This window comes from Dama dama, chromosome 19 (genome assembly GCF_033118175.1).
Source record: "Dama dama isolate Ldn47 chromosome 19, ASM3311817v1, whole genome shotgun sequence".
NCBI lineage: Eukaryota > Metazoa > Chordata > Mammalia > Artiodactyla > Cervidae > Dama > Dama dama.
The window spans coordinates 3,073,737-3,092,473 of NC_083699.1; the positions used below are offsets into that span (position 1 = coordinate 3,073,737).

Genomic DNA, 18,737 nt, shown 5'->3' on the forward strand with positions numbered 1-18,737 from the left:
TATTAAAAAGAATGCATTTGAATCAGTTCTAATGAGGTGGATGAAACTGGAGCCCATTATACAGAGTGAAGTAAGTCAAAGAAAAACACCAATACAGTATACTAGCACATATATATGGAATTTAGAAAGATGGTAACGATAACCCCACATGCGAGACAGCAAGAGAGACACAGATGTAAAGAACAGACTTTTGGACTCTGTGGGAGAAAGCGAGAGGGTGGGATGAGAATAGCACTGAAACCTGTATATTACCATATGTGAAACAGATCGCCAGTCCAGGTCCGATGCATGAGACAGGGCGCTCAGGGCCGGTGCACTGGGATGACCCTGAGGGATGGGATGGGGAAGGAGGTGGGAGGGAGGGTCAGGATGGGGACTCATGTACACCCATGGTGGATTCATGTCAGTGTATGGCAAAAACCACTACAATACTGTAACTAGCCTCCAATTAAAATTAATTAAAAAAAACACCACCACCAGTGAATGCCTTTGATATCCCCCAAAAGAAAATATGCAGTACCTGAGTATAATTTTATTGGTACTTACTGGTTTTAAACATAAGATGATTACTTTCTTGATATTCCCAATCCTGGAGCTGTAATAAGGGCAAAGTCTATAATCCACAGTGGTATCTAGTATACCACCAAACATAGCTGTTACCACAGCTCCTTTTTTTCTGCCTGATGGGAAAATAAAAATAACTGAAACCAATGTTTAAGATAAAGATACTTAAAATTTTAGAATATATACACTGAGTTCTAAACAAGAAAGTCAGTTAAACTGAAATTTAGTAAAATTAAAAAAGGGTAGGAATATGAGTCAATTTTTCTCAGCTACTTGTAGTACTTTTTATATACTGTCAGTAAAAAATAATTATATAAAATAGACATCTTAAAAGAAATAATAGATTTATAAAGATTATTCTTTAAAGAAAAAGTACTCATTAAAATATGGCACTGAGAAAGTAATAATTTTTTAAACTTTTATTAATTTTAAATTTAAAACAAAATCCAGTTTGAACCACAAGTGGAAACACAGTATTTTCAAGATATTTCTAAAGCTATTACTCTACATAATAATGAAACAGAGTTAACAGCATAAACATAATGTGAACTTTTCATTCCAGTAGTTTATATATTTTCATAGGATGAATTTGTTTTTTATTTAATACTACTTAATGGAACTGTACAAAACCAAAAAGGTATTTTTCAAATGACCTGCCACATTTATCATTATGGATGTGTTTAAGAACACAAGTCTGTAAATGTTTGGGTAAAGAAGCAAGCAGTCTTCACTTTACAGTGAGTTTGTAAGGTTTTGCCTTTGTAAGCAAGGAGAGTAGAGTGCGTTTTTTGCTGGGAACTCTTTTTATACTTAATCTCACAAGAGTATTGGTATATTGAGAACCCACATATCAGGTTTTATGAGATCCTGATCAACTTGATTTTTTGTACTAGTCCTACAAAGTAAAGAACTTCTCTATTGCTCCTGATGCTAGTGGATCAACCTCAAGTTATAATTCCATTCTCATCATCGCAGCAAGGTCTATTGGTCCTTTTCATCACCTGCTGCTGAAGAGAAAAAGGCCTGGGAAGGTTCTTGCTGTCTAATCCACTGTTCCCTTGGAGCAAAGGATAGGGCTCAGAGAAGGGGAGGATTTAGCTGGTGATAAAGTATGTGTTAAATCTAAGATGTGTGCCCTAGAATACAACCCTGCCTCCAATCTCTTCAGTCAAGTCACTTTCAACACTCCAAGTAAAATAGAAGGTGTTCTTAAATTTGTGTCATCAAAAATGAAGCTTCTCCTGTCATAGTGATCAATTTCTTCCTTCCTTGGATTAAAAATAAAGTTTCCCTTAAGGAAAAAACACCATTTACTACCTAACCTGATTGATAAAATTATAGTTTGTTTTAAATGTGACTAAAAGAGTCATCAAGAATTCTGTGGCAGCTACTGTTTGATTGTTAACAAAAAAGTAGGAAAATGATGACTGATTCTATATGTAGATGTAAGGATGAATTACTCAAGTTCCAAAATCAAATTCTGGTTCTAAACATAATATCAAAGAAAATTCTCCATTTAGGGATTAAGATGTCTTTAAAAGTTGAAACAGTTTTGGAGGCCATCCAGCCCAACGTCCATCCAGATAGCATGCCTCTCACATATAGTAGTCTTCTGAACTATAAAAATTTATAAAGTTTTTTTTAAAAGCACATAAATAATATTATCTATATATAGAAATATCTATTCAGCAATTCCATAATTTAAATAGTCAAATCAAATTGGGCAGAACTGGTTCCTTCTCATCCCCACAGACTGTATTTACACACTAACACATCAAGTTACATTTAAATTAAGAGAATAGTACCACCTGACTAAATGGAGAAAATAGTGCTCTAACACAAACCCTAATTTTTTTTCATGAACATAAAATTGTAAGTCACTTATTTGAATTTTATCTCAATGATACTGTGGAAAAAAACTAAACAAAGAAACCAAAACACACACACATATATGAACAAAACCAAACAAAAGCCAAGTAACTTGCTAACCTGGACTTTGGTCTCTCATTTAATGTTCTGGAATGCATACATGGTTTTCAAAGGTCCAATAATATCAATCTCTTGTATAGTCTGTGTACATACTAATCGTTTAAAGGATTGTGAATCCACAGCATCACAAATGGGAGGCTTTGGTGACTAACCAAATGTGTCAACATAGAAAATAACTCTCTATTTGGTCAAAAGTATAAAAGGTTTAACCCTTTTGGAAATATGAAAAAGCTGAGTACTTGGGAGATATATGAAAATACTCAGCATAGATAGTATGAAAAGTTGAATAAAAGTAACTTTTTCTCCCAAAAAAATTATTTTAGGCCACGGCATATAACAGAACTTATTGCTATTTGAAATATCATTAAAAATAGGTTCATATATAGAAGGCGATTAGTAATACCTCTTCACTAATATAAAATATGCCCCTTTTAGAAGACATACTCTAGATATCATTTCTAGAACTGCATTTTTCTCATTTCTAAAACCTGTGTATGTATCTGCTTAAACTGACCTTACCAAATTCCACAAATTTATAAATCAATTAAAGTTCTGATTTCATTGATTTTAGCTTGTTTCATTTCACTAGCATTTGTTTTCTTAGTTCCAAAGGCTCCAGCTGCAAGTTCTCTCTTCGTGTTTTGTATTTTCAGCATGTTTTCTTCAACAGAATCCTTCACAATGAACTGTAAAAAGAAAAACAAAGTTAAATTGGTTAGGTAATTTTTAGGTCACAATACTTAAATTCTTTAATTAAAAAAATGAGACCTAATAAAAATAATGCTCTACTCTAAAGGAATCTGCTTATAAAATTATGTAGCTGTCAAAAATGATCAATAATAATCTATTAGAAACTGTTTTACTCTCCCTTTTTTTTCAATATACAGTGGGAATATTAGAATATGATATGATAGCTAGAGATGAACGTCATTTTTCCTTATTACTCCGTATATTTCTCCTGTATAGAGAATATAGCTGTAAGGACATGTTATAACTCCATCATCAGATAAGAGCAACATATAAAAGAAGCAAACTTTATGGACAATGCTGTAACTGGAATATTAGCAAAATAAATTCAGCATATTTAAAAAGCCAAATAAGATTTTCCCAGAAAGAATATGCCTTCATCTGATATAATTCAGAAAATTAAAAGAGAAAAATGTGATCATCTCAATAAATGCCAAAGAAGAATTTGATAAAGTTAAACATTTATTCCTGATTAAAAACTTTGATTTTAAAAAGAATCCTCATTAACCTAGAAATAAATGTCCTCAGTCTTATTAAGGACATCTACTAGAAACTTACCAAAAACACCATACTTAATGTAAAACAATAAAAGTATTTCCAACAAAGACAGGAACAAGTCAAGAATGGTTGCTATCATTACTACTATTTAACACTGTGCAAGAGGTCCCAGTTACTGTAATAACAAATCGTGTTACAAAATGTTACTGAAATACACAAAAGACCTAAATAAATGGAGAGTGATGCCAAGTTCTTACATGGGAACACTCCTGATTTATAAAGAACACAATTTTCAAATTAATCATAAATTCAGTAAATCCCAAACAAGATTTCTTAAATGGGATTTGGTAATCCAAATCCAAAGTTCAATTCATGACTAAATAATAAAAACCAACACAATTTTCAAAAAGAAGGGTAAGGAGAGCACTATGCTCTATTAGATATCAAGGCATACTGTATAAAACCATAGAAATTATTAAAGTAATATTGTCCTGGGAACAGGAAAAGAGATCACTGAAATGGAACAGAGTCCAGAAAGAGACCCATGTAATATATATGAATTAGTTTATGAAGAGGTGACATTTCAAACTGGTAGGAAAAAAAAGATGGACTTAAAAATGGTAATGTAACAAATGATTCTTCATTTGAAAACAATAAAGTTAGATCCATAGCATGAATCATAAACAAAAAGTAAAATATTTCAAAAGAATAAGAACTACAGGAGATCCCAGTATCAGGGTCTTTTAAAAAAAAAGAGAGAAAAAAAAAAAGAACTATAGGACATTTGGGGGGTAACATTTTCCAAATTTTGAATATGACAATTTTTATTGCTATTTTTATAAAACACTACTTCCAGTGGTGGATCAGATGGTAAAGAATCCACCTGCAATGCAGGAGACCTGGGTTCGATCCCTGGGTTGGCGAGATCCCCCGGAGGAGGGCATGGCAACCCACTCCAGCATTCTTGCCTGGAAGAGCCCCATGGACAGAGGCGGCTGGTGGACTACAGTCCATGGGTCCGCAAAGAGTCAGACAGAACTGAGTGACTAAGTACAGCACCCCTCAGGTTTACATAACTTACAGAAGAGTCATTTTTAAATTTGAAGATAAAAGTCTTCTGTTCTAAGCAAGACTCAAAAATCCAGGAGATACAGGGGAAATGGCTGACGTATTTTAAATCATAAATATTTCTAAACTTTCATGACAAAAAAACACAAAGTTCAAAGATAAACAAGAGCCTGGGATAAAAAATTTTCAACACACATAACAAAACATTTAAAATCAGAATTTATAAAGTCCTTTATACTACAAAACTATATCTGTTCTTTATGAAAACCTGGCAAAAGATATAAGCAAGCAATTCACATAAAAAAAAATTAACAAGAATAAAGATGACCCTCATTAGTCTGCTCTGCATAATTCTATTTCAATCTTTTATAACAATAAATTCACACACTATTTTATATAGTTTTTAAAATCTTACAACCTAATTTTAAAGTAGGTATCTTAAAAACTCACTTTTGTGATAATAACTTCTTGCTTCTGGCCAAGTCTATGGCATCTGTCAAAGCACTGATCTTCAGCAGCTGGATTCCAGGCCTAGTAAGAACATGAATTGCTTCATTACCACCCTTATCTGTATGTGTTCTATACAAGTCCTTTTGTTGCAGTATTATTCATTCACCTTTTACTGACTGAAATCTTTCTGAATGAATTCAGATAATGACATATTAATAAGTGTTCTGGGGACAGAACAATCCACACAACCCCCTGACCGCCTTCCCCAATCACTACTGTGATAAGCAGGTGTCCTCTCCCCTATCATTTCACTCCCCTGCCTCCAGTATCTAATTGAGGGTCTGAAAAATAGAAATCACACAGTATAAATGATTGCTCAACAGTCAAATAATATCTTTTCAGTATCTTCTCAACCCACTTTCAAGTCAAACTATATTTGCTTAACAGAGGAAGCTTATACACTCTCTGAAATAATTTACATCAGAAAAGGTAGGTGAGTCCATTTAATGAAAAAGTTTTCTCCCTTTTTGCTGGTCTTTGGTTCTTTTTCTTTCATTTTCCTCCATTCATTATGTAAAAGCACAAAAAAAGATTTCAGTAGTCAAAAGTCCTAAAAATTATTTAAGACTTTGCAATATACTTGAAATCAGTTTGACTTCAAAACTGATCTAAGAAAGTAGCATTAGCTAATCAACATAAGCATTATCATAGGGACTCTCTTATGGTAAAGAATAAAACAATGAAGCATTGAAATGGGAAGAATAAGCAAGAAGGATATAGAGCTTTTCAGTCTGGAAGACAGGAGTCAAGTGGTTTTGAAATAATATCATGAATTGTCAGGGTGGGGGTCATTAAAATTTAAACTAAACTACGGAATGATTCTTGAAGCTGAAAATAGGGTGTTTTGGAGAAAAGGAAAATTTATACAACAAAGTACCAATGGAAAATAAAAACAAAATCATAAATGAATAAGTAGATGACAAGTTCACAGTACAATTTATACTCAAGAAGTTATTTTCTTCTTTTTAAAGTTCCCTTGAGATCTAGAGAAAAGGAGATTTTTTTAACTATTAACTTGCTATAATTTCATTTTGGGATTGTTTTTTGGTATAGAAGTTAGATTTAAAGGACTTACGTAGCTTATGATTTTCTAAAACTGACAGTCACATTCTGTAAATATTTTGTAGTTTGCAACTGGACACACTTTGAAACCATTATACTAAGAGCACAGATAAAATGTTCCTTTCTGCTATCTCTATTTTGTCTAGGAACCTCATGGTGAGATGGCAGTATATATCAAGTATGACTAAGATGTATAATAAAATTTATTTCATGGTAATAGAAAACTGATAGCTCTCATTCTCATAGGCAGTGATGAAGGAAGCAATTAACTTTATCAAAAGCTCATAATGAAATATCAAAATTTATCTTATCTTTTATATAATACTCCATAAAGAGGTAAAAGATTATCATGAGCAATTTTTTTTTTTTTTTTTGTGGAATCTTATTTTTGGGGGATCTGGCTTTTGTTTTAAAGTTAGAAACAATATCTGAAAACTTAAAATGTTCAATGAAAAACAATCAACTTACTATAAAACTACTCAACATTCTGTAAGTTTTCTAAAAGTATAACTGTTCAAAGAGTTTAGTGTCTGGTCAACTTTATAATACTAATTAAATTACTGTATTTGGTATTAACAACCTCTTTCTTATCAAGTACTAAGATTATAACCAAAGAAAAAATAATTTGGGAATGTGTTTCAAAAATCAGTTTCTAGAATTATTATCTGTAGTTACCATGCATAGTTTTTATAATAACCATAATACCAGAACTCCAGCAGAGATTTAAAACTTCATCCACAGAACTAAGGCAAGAAAATACAGTAGACACTGCCATCCCCCAGGCATTAACATGAAACCCATGAACGCCTGAGTGTGACTTATGGCTGTGATATTACTGGAAAGGTTACCCTTGGGTGAGGGAAAAAAAAAACCTTGGTAACAGGTATATGCTTCAACTAGACTGTCTTATCCAGAATAATTCAAAATTTGTAACTTAGTAAAATTTCTTTATGTTATGAATTTTCTGAGTTTCAGGCAGCAAGGTAAAACCACAAACCTTAATTAAGTCTGTGGTTGCACAGAAATAGAACAGGGTTTCCTCTAGCCAAAATAGAGCACAATACAAATTAGAAACTGAATTAGTTCAGAGGGTTTCCAGTCCAAAAAAGCCCTTGGTACAATCAAGAAAAAGTGCTCCTATGGGGATGCAACTCTAAGCCACACAGTGTGATGGGTCAAGTTCAGAGTGGATTTTAGCTACCACTCTGTCCCTAGGCCTGTTCCACACACAGTGACTGCACTTTATCGGGCATTAAAATTTATCCAAAACATTCCACTAATGTTATTTGCTTCTAAACTGTGATGCTGGACCACCTGCACCTATATAAAAATGCAGTTTCCTGGGTCTCATCTAGGAACTCCTAAATTTGAGGACAGAGGTCAGGTTGTATTTCTTAATTCGTATGCACAGTAAAGCTTCAGACTGTTAGTACCATGATGGTGGCGACTTTGTCCATTCTGTTTATAGCTAGAGTCCACGTCTGCAAGGTTCCCTGATACAAAACAGGACCTCATTATTCATGGGCCAAGTCAATGAGAACACTTCCCTAAAGCATTAGCAAGAAGAGAAACGTATTCTGCACATAGAAGAGCGGCAGCAAAGCACAGCATGACACTTCTGAGCATGCACTCAGATCCTGGTTTGTGGATCACTAGCTGTGCCATAGGCCAAGTTACTTCACATCTCGGTCTCCGTTTCCTCGCCTGTAAAACGGGGGTAAGTAACAAGATCTACGCACAGAGATGTGGTGAGAATTTCAGGTGATATATGTAAAGCACTTAAAGAGAAAGCCCTCAAAACACATTTCCTACGTTGTTATCTATGTCTAAAGTTTGCCTAAGCATTTCACAATCAGTTACAACTATAAAAGTATTTTTAAAAAATAAACAAAAAACTATTTGGTAAAGAAGTAATAACAGATCAAAAACTCTATAAAACTACTTACTGGATCCATTAAAAAAACTCGAGAAGCTGCAGAAAGATTCAAGCCAACTCCACCTGCTTTTAAGGATAGAAGCATTATAGTTGGAGACCCTGCTTCAGTGTTTTGAAAACACTGAATTGATTCAACTCTTTTTTTTTGGGCCATGGAACCATCCAAACGAGTAAATACAAATCCAGAGGCTCTAATGGAGGGGACAAAAGAGACAAGTAAGTTACTACACTATAAAAACATGTTAAGTAATTGTAATCTTTTCATTAAACTAATGCTTTCATTCATTTCTTCTGACAAATATGTACTAATCATCTACTAATATGTCAGGCTCTACAGTCAATGTTTTTTCCTATAAATTCAGGACTTAAACTTTAAAATTCTAAGTTCTCAGGAATATTCTCTATTGTTACTGTTATTTTAGATAGGGAAATGAATAAAACTGCTAAAACATAAATAATGGTTTTTTTGCTATTCAAATTAAAACATTTATATAAAATCCTTTTGCTCAAAGTGAAAAACACTGTTGAACTTACCTGAGGGGTGTTTCTATTAAAGACAGAAATGTTGTAAACTGAGAAACAACTAAACTTTTTATGTTGGGGTTCTTCTTTCTTAAATCAATCAATGCATGCATTAGAGCATTAATCTGAAAAAAATCAAGACAGCCATTAGGTTCCATTTTGAATGGGAAGAGAAAGGCTCTGACATATTACCTCCTCAAAATGGAAATGTAAAAGACCACTAACTTTTTTAAAAAATTGAGACTATCACTTTTTTCATAATCTGAACCCTTTTTCTCTCCCCTTAAATTCAGCGCTAGATATAAACAAAAAGCCAGTAACCAACAAAGTATAATACTCAAATGACAAGATTAAAAGCAGAATTATTATTTTTAAATATGATTATTTCTTTATGTAAACATAAAACAAATATTCAAATATCTGCACATGTATATTTACCTTCGAACTGGATGTCCATTCGATATTAGACTTTTTCTCAGTGTCGCATGCCAGTTCTTCTGGAGGACACTCTATTAAACTGTCTCCATGTATATCATTTCTGCAGAGAGGGCATTTAGCGTGCGGCTACACAAGAAGGAACAAAGGACAAGTGGCACTTAACAAAGGAGCAGAAATATAAACTCGGCCAAGGTTAGCAGGCAAGTAAATATCCCCCACGGTCAGCATTTTATCAACCTTTTATCAGATTCATCCACTGAGACAAATCTGTACATGCTGAACTCCAGGCACATGTAATGTTCTAACGTGGGAAGTGGGATTGGTAAGAGAGCAAAAGGAGGTAATCCTGACTAACAGCAAGGGCTTGAGACAGTAAACATTATTTTCAGACAAATAAAGAAACTATGAATAACAGTTTCTTGAGCTAATTAAAATACAGCATACTAATTGAAACTATTCTTTAGAAGAAAAACAATTCCTTCTTAATAGCTTATAAAGTAGTTCAGATGTGTTAAGTCCTAGCAGGTTCATTCAAAGCAGCTGTCTGTTTTGTCAATTTTATACCAAGGCATACTAATAAGATTATCTCTAACTACATACCAAATACCATTGCAATAAAAAAGATTCTGAAACTATGCACTATCAAGATGTGCATTTTCCCCTATATGTATATTACCTCTCCATAAAAATGTTTTAAAAAATTATACCTTAAAAGGACTGCTTAAAGGATTATTCCACTTCACATAAATTTAGACCTACCTAGATATAACATCCCAATAGCCATGGCAAGGCAACTAAGCTGTTGAAATATGGCAAAGACAAATTGAGATGTGCTTTAAGCACACAATACCACTGAATTTTGAACTCCTAAGTTTTAAAAAAATCATATAAGGCATCTCATTAGTAATTTTTATATTTTAGATATACTGGATAAATAAAAATGCATTATAAAAATGGATGTTTTACTAGAAAATTTTAAATTAAATTTGTGTCTCACATTATAAGTCTATTTCTTAGAAATGATCTGAAGAGTCAGTAGAATTAAAACACTGACTGTGAAATACACCTCCAAAACTATGTCTTTTTATATGACAAGAGCTTAGTTACATGAAATATACACACTGATAAAATTAACTATGAAAGGTGCACTAGCAAACCCAAGTAAAAAACTCCTTGTAGCCTTTGTTGGGCTTGGGTTTTCATTACACTCAACACTGGAACTACACTCCGTCAAACACCAAATCTGTACTGGGCACAAAACTCACCTGCTCATTCTGAATGACCTGGCAGATACAAGGCTTGCAGAAGACATGTGCACAATGTGTTATGACAGGAGCCATTAAGGAGTCCAAGCAGATTGCACATTCTTCATCAGAACCCGAGCTCAGAACTAACTTCATCTTCTTTATTAGCTTCTTCCGTAGTTCTTCAGGTGTATCATTCCCTAGAGAAAAGCCTGAATAATTAATTTCAGAGGAAGACTTGTAATACGACTAGACAATCTTAATCTTCCTTATATAGGGGAAAGTTTTGCTTGGATAGTTTTTTTTTTTTTCATTTATCTTTATTAGTTGGAGGCTAATTACTTTACAATATTGTAGTGGTTTTTGTCATACATTGACATGAATCAGCCATGGATTTACATATGTTCCCCATCCCAATCCCCCCTCCCACCTCCCTCTCTACGCTTGGGTAGTTCTTAGTCTTTTATTTTTTTTTTATCATAGGTAAAAAGCATGATTTAAATTTGAAATTTTAAGAAAAATTCAGAAGTTCCACAGAACATACCTTACACAGAAACAATATTATAACACAATCTGCAGGTACTACCATAGAATAAAAGGCTGATGATCAATTTGATCCTTTCTTCTAAGACTATCATTGGAAATCCTGGAAAATCTCATTAATATTCCATTTCATTGTTGAAGAGATTTTTGAGTATATTTCTAGTTGAGTCCTATTAAAATCAATGTCCATTTGACAAACCAAATTTAGGCCACATGAACGATTTCTTATTTTGACTTAAATATCTCTAATAAATATAATGTGTAAACCAATCACATTTACCTACCTGACGGACCACTGGAAGACACTGCATTTGCAAGAAGGTGTGTATGACAACAAATTTGCCGCAATCTAAGCAAAAGACCCAGGACATCTGCATAGTGTGCAAGGACAGTCCCTTCATTAAAATACCTAGAGGTAAAAATGTTAAATACTATGAAGGCCTCTAAACAATAGTATTTCCTATTCTAAAACAGCACACGCACACACAAAATAGCATTGTTCTCTTCTTCCCTAGAAATCACTTCAAAACAAGAATGAAACCAGAAAAGTAAACTCTTATCTTTAATGAAACCAGGAGAGATTTACACCAATAAAGCAAAGTATATGAGAAATGGCTGCAAACTACAGTTAATGTCAAACAGGAAGATAATGAGAGAGATGACTGCAGATCTCAAGCAGACCTGCCAGAGCACAGTTCTTCAAAATAGACAGCATGCCCTAAGGAGAAAACCACCGTGTCTTACATGCAGAAATAAAAGCCGGGTGCATGGCTCATGGCTTGAACATCCCAGGACAAGTTTATACCAGGACAGAGGGAAGACAAACTGAATACGGAAACACACTGACCTACTGTGGTTTTTTGTTTTTTTTTTTTTTTTTTTTCAGAAAATACTACAAGCACAGCATTCCATATCATAAGGAACCCTAAAGCTTCCAACCTCTGTTGAAAGAACTCACATGTAACACCCTGAGTCAAAATTAAACAGGATATATTTCCTACCAGTCAAGGATACAACTAAATTCCTATCCCTTTGTATGTATGAATCTCTTGCAAACTGCTAGTCCAGAAAGAACTCAAAAGACACTCATATGAGAGTAATAATCAGCGCTGATCAAGGGAGAAAACAAACAGCATCAAAAGGAAACTCACTAAAAAAAGGTGCCAGAGAACAAATTAAAAATTATGACCAAGAATTCTGCCATGATACCACCACTCGATAAAACAGTTCCTCCTAAAAAAACACCAATAGCTTAAAGCAGAGACAAAACTTTGAAAAGGTATGGCAAAACAAAACAGAGATCAAAAATGAGCTGGGACGGCTAAAGAGCGAGAAAGAAAAGTGAACCATCAGAGAAAGCCACAGGAAAGCCAGCATAAAGGAGACCGTGTGTGTGTGCGCTCAGGCGCTTCAGCCCTGTCTGACTCTTTGTGACCTTATGGACAGTAGCCCGCCAGGCTCCTCTGTCCAGGGGATTCTCCAGGCAAGAATACTGGAGTGGGTTACCATGCCCTCCTCCAGGGATTCTTCCCCATACAGAAACCAAACCCCTGTCTCCTGCATTGCAGGTGGATCCTTTACCACTGAGCCACCGGACTAGCCACTGATAAAAACGCAGGAAAGAATGTGGGAAACAGGATTGAGAAAAGCAAAATTAAACAGAAAGACATAAAACATCAGAGTAAAATGATACTTATGGAAAAACAAAGACTATCCAACACACACAGAGAAAAATAAAATAATGGAGCAGAAAGCAATATTTAAGAAAACTTTCCCAAAGAGGGGTACAGGGGAATCCTGGACTCTACAGATTTAAATCGTACCACTTGTTCCAGGAAAAAAATATCAAGAGAGAGAGGTCCTGGTGAAATTGTTGGCCTTGAAAGAAAAGAATAAAAATAAAATCAAGGTTTTCAAGGGAAAGATTCAATATAAAATATAGAAAAAAGACAATAAAGGTTCTGAAGCAAGAATGAGTGATCCAAAAATTATATACCATTACATACCAAGGCAATCTGAAATTTAGTTTGAGGGCAATAGAAGAAATACAGCCTCATGGTTAAGAGGACAGAGTCCAGAGCGAAACTGTCTGAATCCAAAACCTAACTCTCAGTCTACCTGTGAAGCCTCGGGCAGGTTCCTCGCCCTGTGCCCTGCGCGTCCTCAGCCGTGACATTGGCGCAGCACACACCTAACAGCACCGCTGCATTAGAAGTCGCCCACGCAGAACACTCCCAACAGAGCTGACTACACCGAGTGACCTCTGTGTGCTGGTCCTATGGCGCAAACGCATCTCAGGACTCAGGAACGCAGGCTTCCCAGGTGGCACAGCAGTGAAGAATCCACCCGCCAATGCAGGAGACGCAGGAAACCCGAGTGTGATCTCTGGGTCGGGAAGAACCCCTGAAGCAGGAAGCTGTTACCCACTCCAGTATTCCTGCCTGGGCGGGCTCCCCAGTCCATGGAGCCACAAAGAGTCAAACGCGACTGAGCACGCACACCACAGCAACATTCAAGAATGCAAAGGACAGGCAATATAAAGATTAAACTTATGAATTCTAGAATCAAACTGCCTGACTTTAAGCACCAGCTCTGTCATTAGCTGCGTGACACAAGGTAAGTCAACTAACTGCCTCTGTGTCTCAGATTCTTCCTCAGTAAAATGCAGGTAATCTTTGTTCTGACCTAAAAGAATTGCTGTGAATTAATACACATAAAGCACTTTCAGATGATTACATTAACACCCTATAACTGTTCAATGTTTGTAAATGTATTACCTATTAAGATATTTTTAAAATACTTCTCTAAGAACAGTTTCAATAAAGTTATTTTTTTTCAACCTTTCAAAGAGAATAACATTTACCAATAGTCTAACTACTTCCTGGCATCATGTCTTACACTGAAAGTCATTATTTCAGTTTAAGAAATTCCTTTTGAGTGCCAGATACTGAAGTAGAAGCCTCCTCCTATCTCACCAGCTACTTCTGTTTTGTTAGAACTCTTCTCTAACTTCACTCACTCTCTTGGTGACCTTATCCAGTCTCCTGGCTTTAATTATCATTTACACACAGGTGACTTTCAAATTTGTATCAAACCAAGATAATTCCTATGAACTCTAACCTCATATCCAACCGAGTATGTGACATCTCCACTTGGAAAACACACAGGCATCACATAATCGATGTGTCCAAAGCAGAGTTTCTCATTTTCCCTGAAAAAACTCTGCTCCTCCCATAGACATATTCTGCAAATGGCAATTTCATTCTTCTAGTCACTCATGTGAAAAGCCTTGCAGTAATCTTCCACTTTTCTCACACCCCATACTATATAAATCAGCAACTTCTGTTGGCTCTCCCTTCAAAATGTAACAAAATCTAGGCATTTCTCACCCTCCTCATCACTACTACTGCAGTAAAAGACCACCACCATCTCTTACTTTGATTACTGCCACCGTTCTCCCTGTGCTAACTCGCTTCAGTCGTGTCCGACTCTCTGCAACTGTATGGACCGTAGCCCACCAGGCTCCTGTGTTCATGGGGATTCTTCAGGCAAGAATACTGGAGTGAGTTGCCGTGCCCTCCTGCAGAGGATCTTCCCGCCCCAGGGATGGAACCTGCGGCTCTTAGGTCTCCCGCACCGGCAGGGAGTTTCTTCACCTCTAGCGCCACCCAAGGAGTCCCAACTGTTCTCCCTATTTATGCCTTATTCCTAAATAACACAACAGCCAGTGATACTTTAAAATAAAAATAAAATTAAGTCACTCTTGTGGTTCAAATCACTTCAGAGGTTCCTAAATCTCAGAAACAATAAAAGCCAAAGCTCCTGAAACACGCCACAATGCCTTACATAACTGTCACCCACCCCTGCTCCAACAGCTCTCTAACCATCATCACTATTTTCCACCTTGCTCGTATTATCCAGCCACACTTGCCTCTTTGTTGCTCAAGTTCCTTGGGTTTGCTCCCAACTCAGGACCTTTACACTTGCTGTTCCCCTCTGCCAGAAATGCCCCCTAGCCCCAAACTTCTTTCCATCCTTTCCCACATATCACCTTCTTGGTGAAATCATCTTCCCTGAACGCTATAAAAATGTCAAGTTTTAGTCCTTAATAGGTTTATTTTCCCTATGTATACGTCTTTCAACGCTTTTAATCTTCTCCCGTGTCACAAAAACAGGAATAGAAGCAAGCAAGGTCTTCTGACTAGCAATTCAAAACTTGCCATTTCACATAAATTTTTTTTCCTAACTGCAGGAGTTACTTACCTGGTGAATTATAATACTATTTCACTCCAACTATTAATTTGTAAAAAAGTAGTTTGAATACTTAAAAACAAATTATACTTCAGTGTACTGAAGGCTTTTATAGCTTACATTTCTAAAAAGACTCTTCAATTAAAGTTAACAAAGAAGAAAACTAATTTCTAAAATGACTTTCTTTCTCCATACCTTCCAATAGTAGCTCTGCCTTCATTTTTCACAGACTGGTAAATCTTTCTCTCTTCATCTGAAAGTGTAATGTGCTGAATAAATACTTTACGTTCTGGTAACTCCAAAACAGGTTTTCCTTTAATTTTGCTTGTCTTTGTTCTTCTAAGTGTAATATTTTTAATTAGGGACTGCAAACGCCTAGTAAAAATAAAACAAATAATTATATAACTTTTTATTCCTATAGAAGTTGATTCAATGAGAACAAAACTAAATATATTAATCTGTTAGTTTTATAAACTTAGTAAAGATTTTAACAAAAACCCTTTATTTAGGGATTTTTATCCACTCTGATAAAGACAAACATATTCTACAGAGAAAATTAGAGCAACAAAATGCATCTAAATTTGCTCTCAATTCAGTACCTGTCACAGTTTAATCTTTTATTTTGTCCTTATTTTTCTTATACTCTTCTCCCCATTTTTCTAATCACTAACCCTTTTTACTTCTCAAGTCTGTCAACTGTATAACCCAATGTTTGACACTCAAATTCTTAATAAGCACCTATTAAGCACAAGGCATTATACTAAGTATCGTAAGTTCATAAAAATGAGTAAGAATACCTTATCTTCAAAAAGTTTCTCCAGTAATATGAAAATCAAAGTACATAAATAAGTAATTTTTATAAAGTAATGAATACCAAAAATAAAAACATGATGTGACAATTCAGAAAAGGGATAAATGCCTTTTTAGATTCTACAACCTTTACACTCTCTTTTCTCAGTATCAGGGGAAAAAGGAAGCATATCAACTCTTTAAGAAAAGATGTTCCTCACACTGAAAAATAAATACAATTTCTTAAATTAGAATTTAAATAGTTGATTCTAAGGAATCAAGTAGACAACACTGCAAGCTAGGTTAGTGGCTTTTGAACCTTTTTCATTTTACTCTATCCAACATATACACAAACACACACATGACAAACAAATATTTCACAAAATGACACTGTGTGGGGTACACTCTGCTGTTTTATTAAATCTCCTACTCTGTTTCATTTTCTTTGATGAACAGCTATAATGCTAGCTGCCACCTTTATGATTTCACAAACTGCTAATGAATCCCAAACCCTGTCTGAAACCCAGCGCTGTAGCAAAAAATCTGAACCACGTTAGCCAAATACCTTGCAAAATGGCTATCACCAAGTTGATTTTTATGTTCTCAACTTTTATCTATCTCCACCAGAAACAACTTTCTCTCTTATAGAAACTCTTGGGGATGCCACTGTATTATCAGATCATTCAATTATCACTATCTAAAGCTTAAACAAGGTAAGTTATGAAAATCCAGCGCATACTGGACTCTCTGAGCATATAATGTTTTCCCTATCACTGTTTATTAATGGTGGTTTTGAGAGTAAGAGCAACACACCAAGACTATGCAGCTCTGCTCTTTCTTCACAGTTTTGACTAAAATCAGGGGAAAGTCTGGTTAACCTTTTAGTGGTAGTTAGAAATTTTCATCTCCATAAACAAGAATGATTAGATTTTCAGAGTCAAATGCATTAAGCTGTAAACACGTTTTGGAGAGGAAAGCCACAACAGTCAGGTTAAAATGGTAATGAAAGTGGCAACTGGTTCAAGCTGCTAACAGTCATCTGCAGCTCTCAGTCGTGAAATCACCTACCGAAGTCCAGCTTCATCTCCCATTGTGACAGGACGCTGTATTGTTCTGTGCCACCATTCTCTATCAACAAATGGTTTTAGTTTCAGAAAGGAAAGAAGAGACCACAAGTCCTTTAAAGAATTCTGAATTGGAGTGCCTAAAAAGAACAGAAAACTCTTATAACTCCACAGCGAGAGTACACAATCAAAATATCCACCTGGCCCAATTAACTGAGACAACACTTGAAAATGGGCACTTAGTTCTAAGCAGACCCACTATTAAGCTGCGACTATAATGCTTTGTTAAACATATATACAGTCTCAAAATCCAGTCTGGCTCTAACTTAGCTCTCACTTGCCATACTAACAAAAAGAACACAGATGCCGTAAACTCAACTTTCCCCTTATCAAGAACATTTGCTTATCAGATTTTTAAATCAGCAGGACTAGCAAGAAGAAAAAAACTAATTTTTGAGTTTATATTCTTGTCCCCATCTTCCAGTACAGGTTCACATGTAGCAAACAAGCTCCAACATGGGAAGCAGAGAAATCAAGATTCTGATTGGAGAATTAAAGTGTCAAATTCCAATGTTGAAAAATTATTCTCCTTACTGTTCTATAAATAAATGATAATTCAAATGCTGCTGTATCATGGGCAGTTATGAAAAAAAATCAGTTTTATTAAATGATTTCTATAATTAATTTTTTGAGAGACTTTATAGCCACTTCAAATTTACAAGTTACCTCATAACTTACTTAACAATATGTATTTTGGAAATAACTTTTCTAAAGTATATGCTATCTCAAAATCCAGTGAGACAGTAGTATATGCTATCTTAAAATCCATGTCATTACCTGTCAAAACCCATCTTCTTTCTGCTTCTAAATCAAGTACAGCTTTTGTTTGCTGAGCATTTGGATTTCGTATGGCATGTCCTTCATCCAGGATCACTCTTAGCCATCTTATGCTATGTAAAGGACTATCACCCTTAGTCTAAAATAAATATTTCATATGAATTAAAGACACAGGAAATTAAAATAATACCTTATGTAATTTGATAATAACATTGAGTTATTTCTTAATATCATCACTTACTATGTGGTAGGTACTTCTTTAAGCATTACATACATTAAATTATTGAATGTTCACAAACTTATAAAGTATTATTATTCCTATTTTACAAATGAGAAAACTGAAGCACCAAGGTATGGTATATGCTGCTCAAAGTACCACAGCTAGGAAGTGCTGAGCTAGCATTCAAACCCAAGTTGTCTAGCTTCCTGCTGAGACCATGGTTCAAAACACTAAGTTATGCCTCAAACATATGACATATGATGTCAGCTATAAGAATTATTTGAAATAGCAGAATGGCTTTTTTATGTAAAAATCAATGTTCTTCCCTGAAGACTAAAATTTTTATAATAAAGTATTTTGGAGAACATTTTCACTTAATAACTGGAATTTAGACAATTAGAATCCTAAATGAACTGGGAAACTCCTAAGTTTCAGATATTAAAAATGCTTATTTT

The 18,737-nt window shown here is 34.9% G+C and overlaps 1 protein-coding gene across 2 annotated transcripts in view; it reads right to left on the minus strand.

Moving 5' to 3' along the window:
• Positions 1-968: 968 nt before the first annotated feature.
• The window catches only part of HLTF (helicase like transcription factor), a 64,892-nt gene continuing 47,123 nt past the window's right edge, over positions 969-18,737 (minus strand). For both annotated transcript variants that reach the window (XM_061168077.1, XM_061168075.1), the window contains exons 16-25: positions 18,063-18,201; positions 17,230-17,365; positions 15,568-15,747; positions 11,406-11,530; positions 10,600-10,778; positions 9,335-9,460; positions 8,909-9,021; positions 8,385-8,565; positions 5,317-5,397; positions 969-3,239 (exon numbers count right to left, since the gene is read on the minus strand). In XM_061168077.1, the coding sequence (XP_061024060.1) occupies positions 3,087-3,239; positions 5,317-5,397; positions 8,385-8,565; positions 8,909-9,021; positions 9,335-9,460; positions 10,600-10,778; positions 11,406-11,530; positions 15,568-15,747; positions 17,230-17,365; positions 18,063-18,201 (1,413 nt within the window). In that variant the 3' untranslated portion in view covers positions 969-3,086. The remainder of the gene's footprint in view (positions 3,240-5,316; positions 5,398-8,384; positions 8,566-8,908; positions 9,022-9,334; positions 9,461-10,599; positions 10,779-11,405; positions 11,531-15,567; positions 15,748-17,229; positions 17,366-18,062; positions 18,202-18,737) is intronic.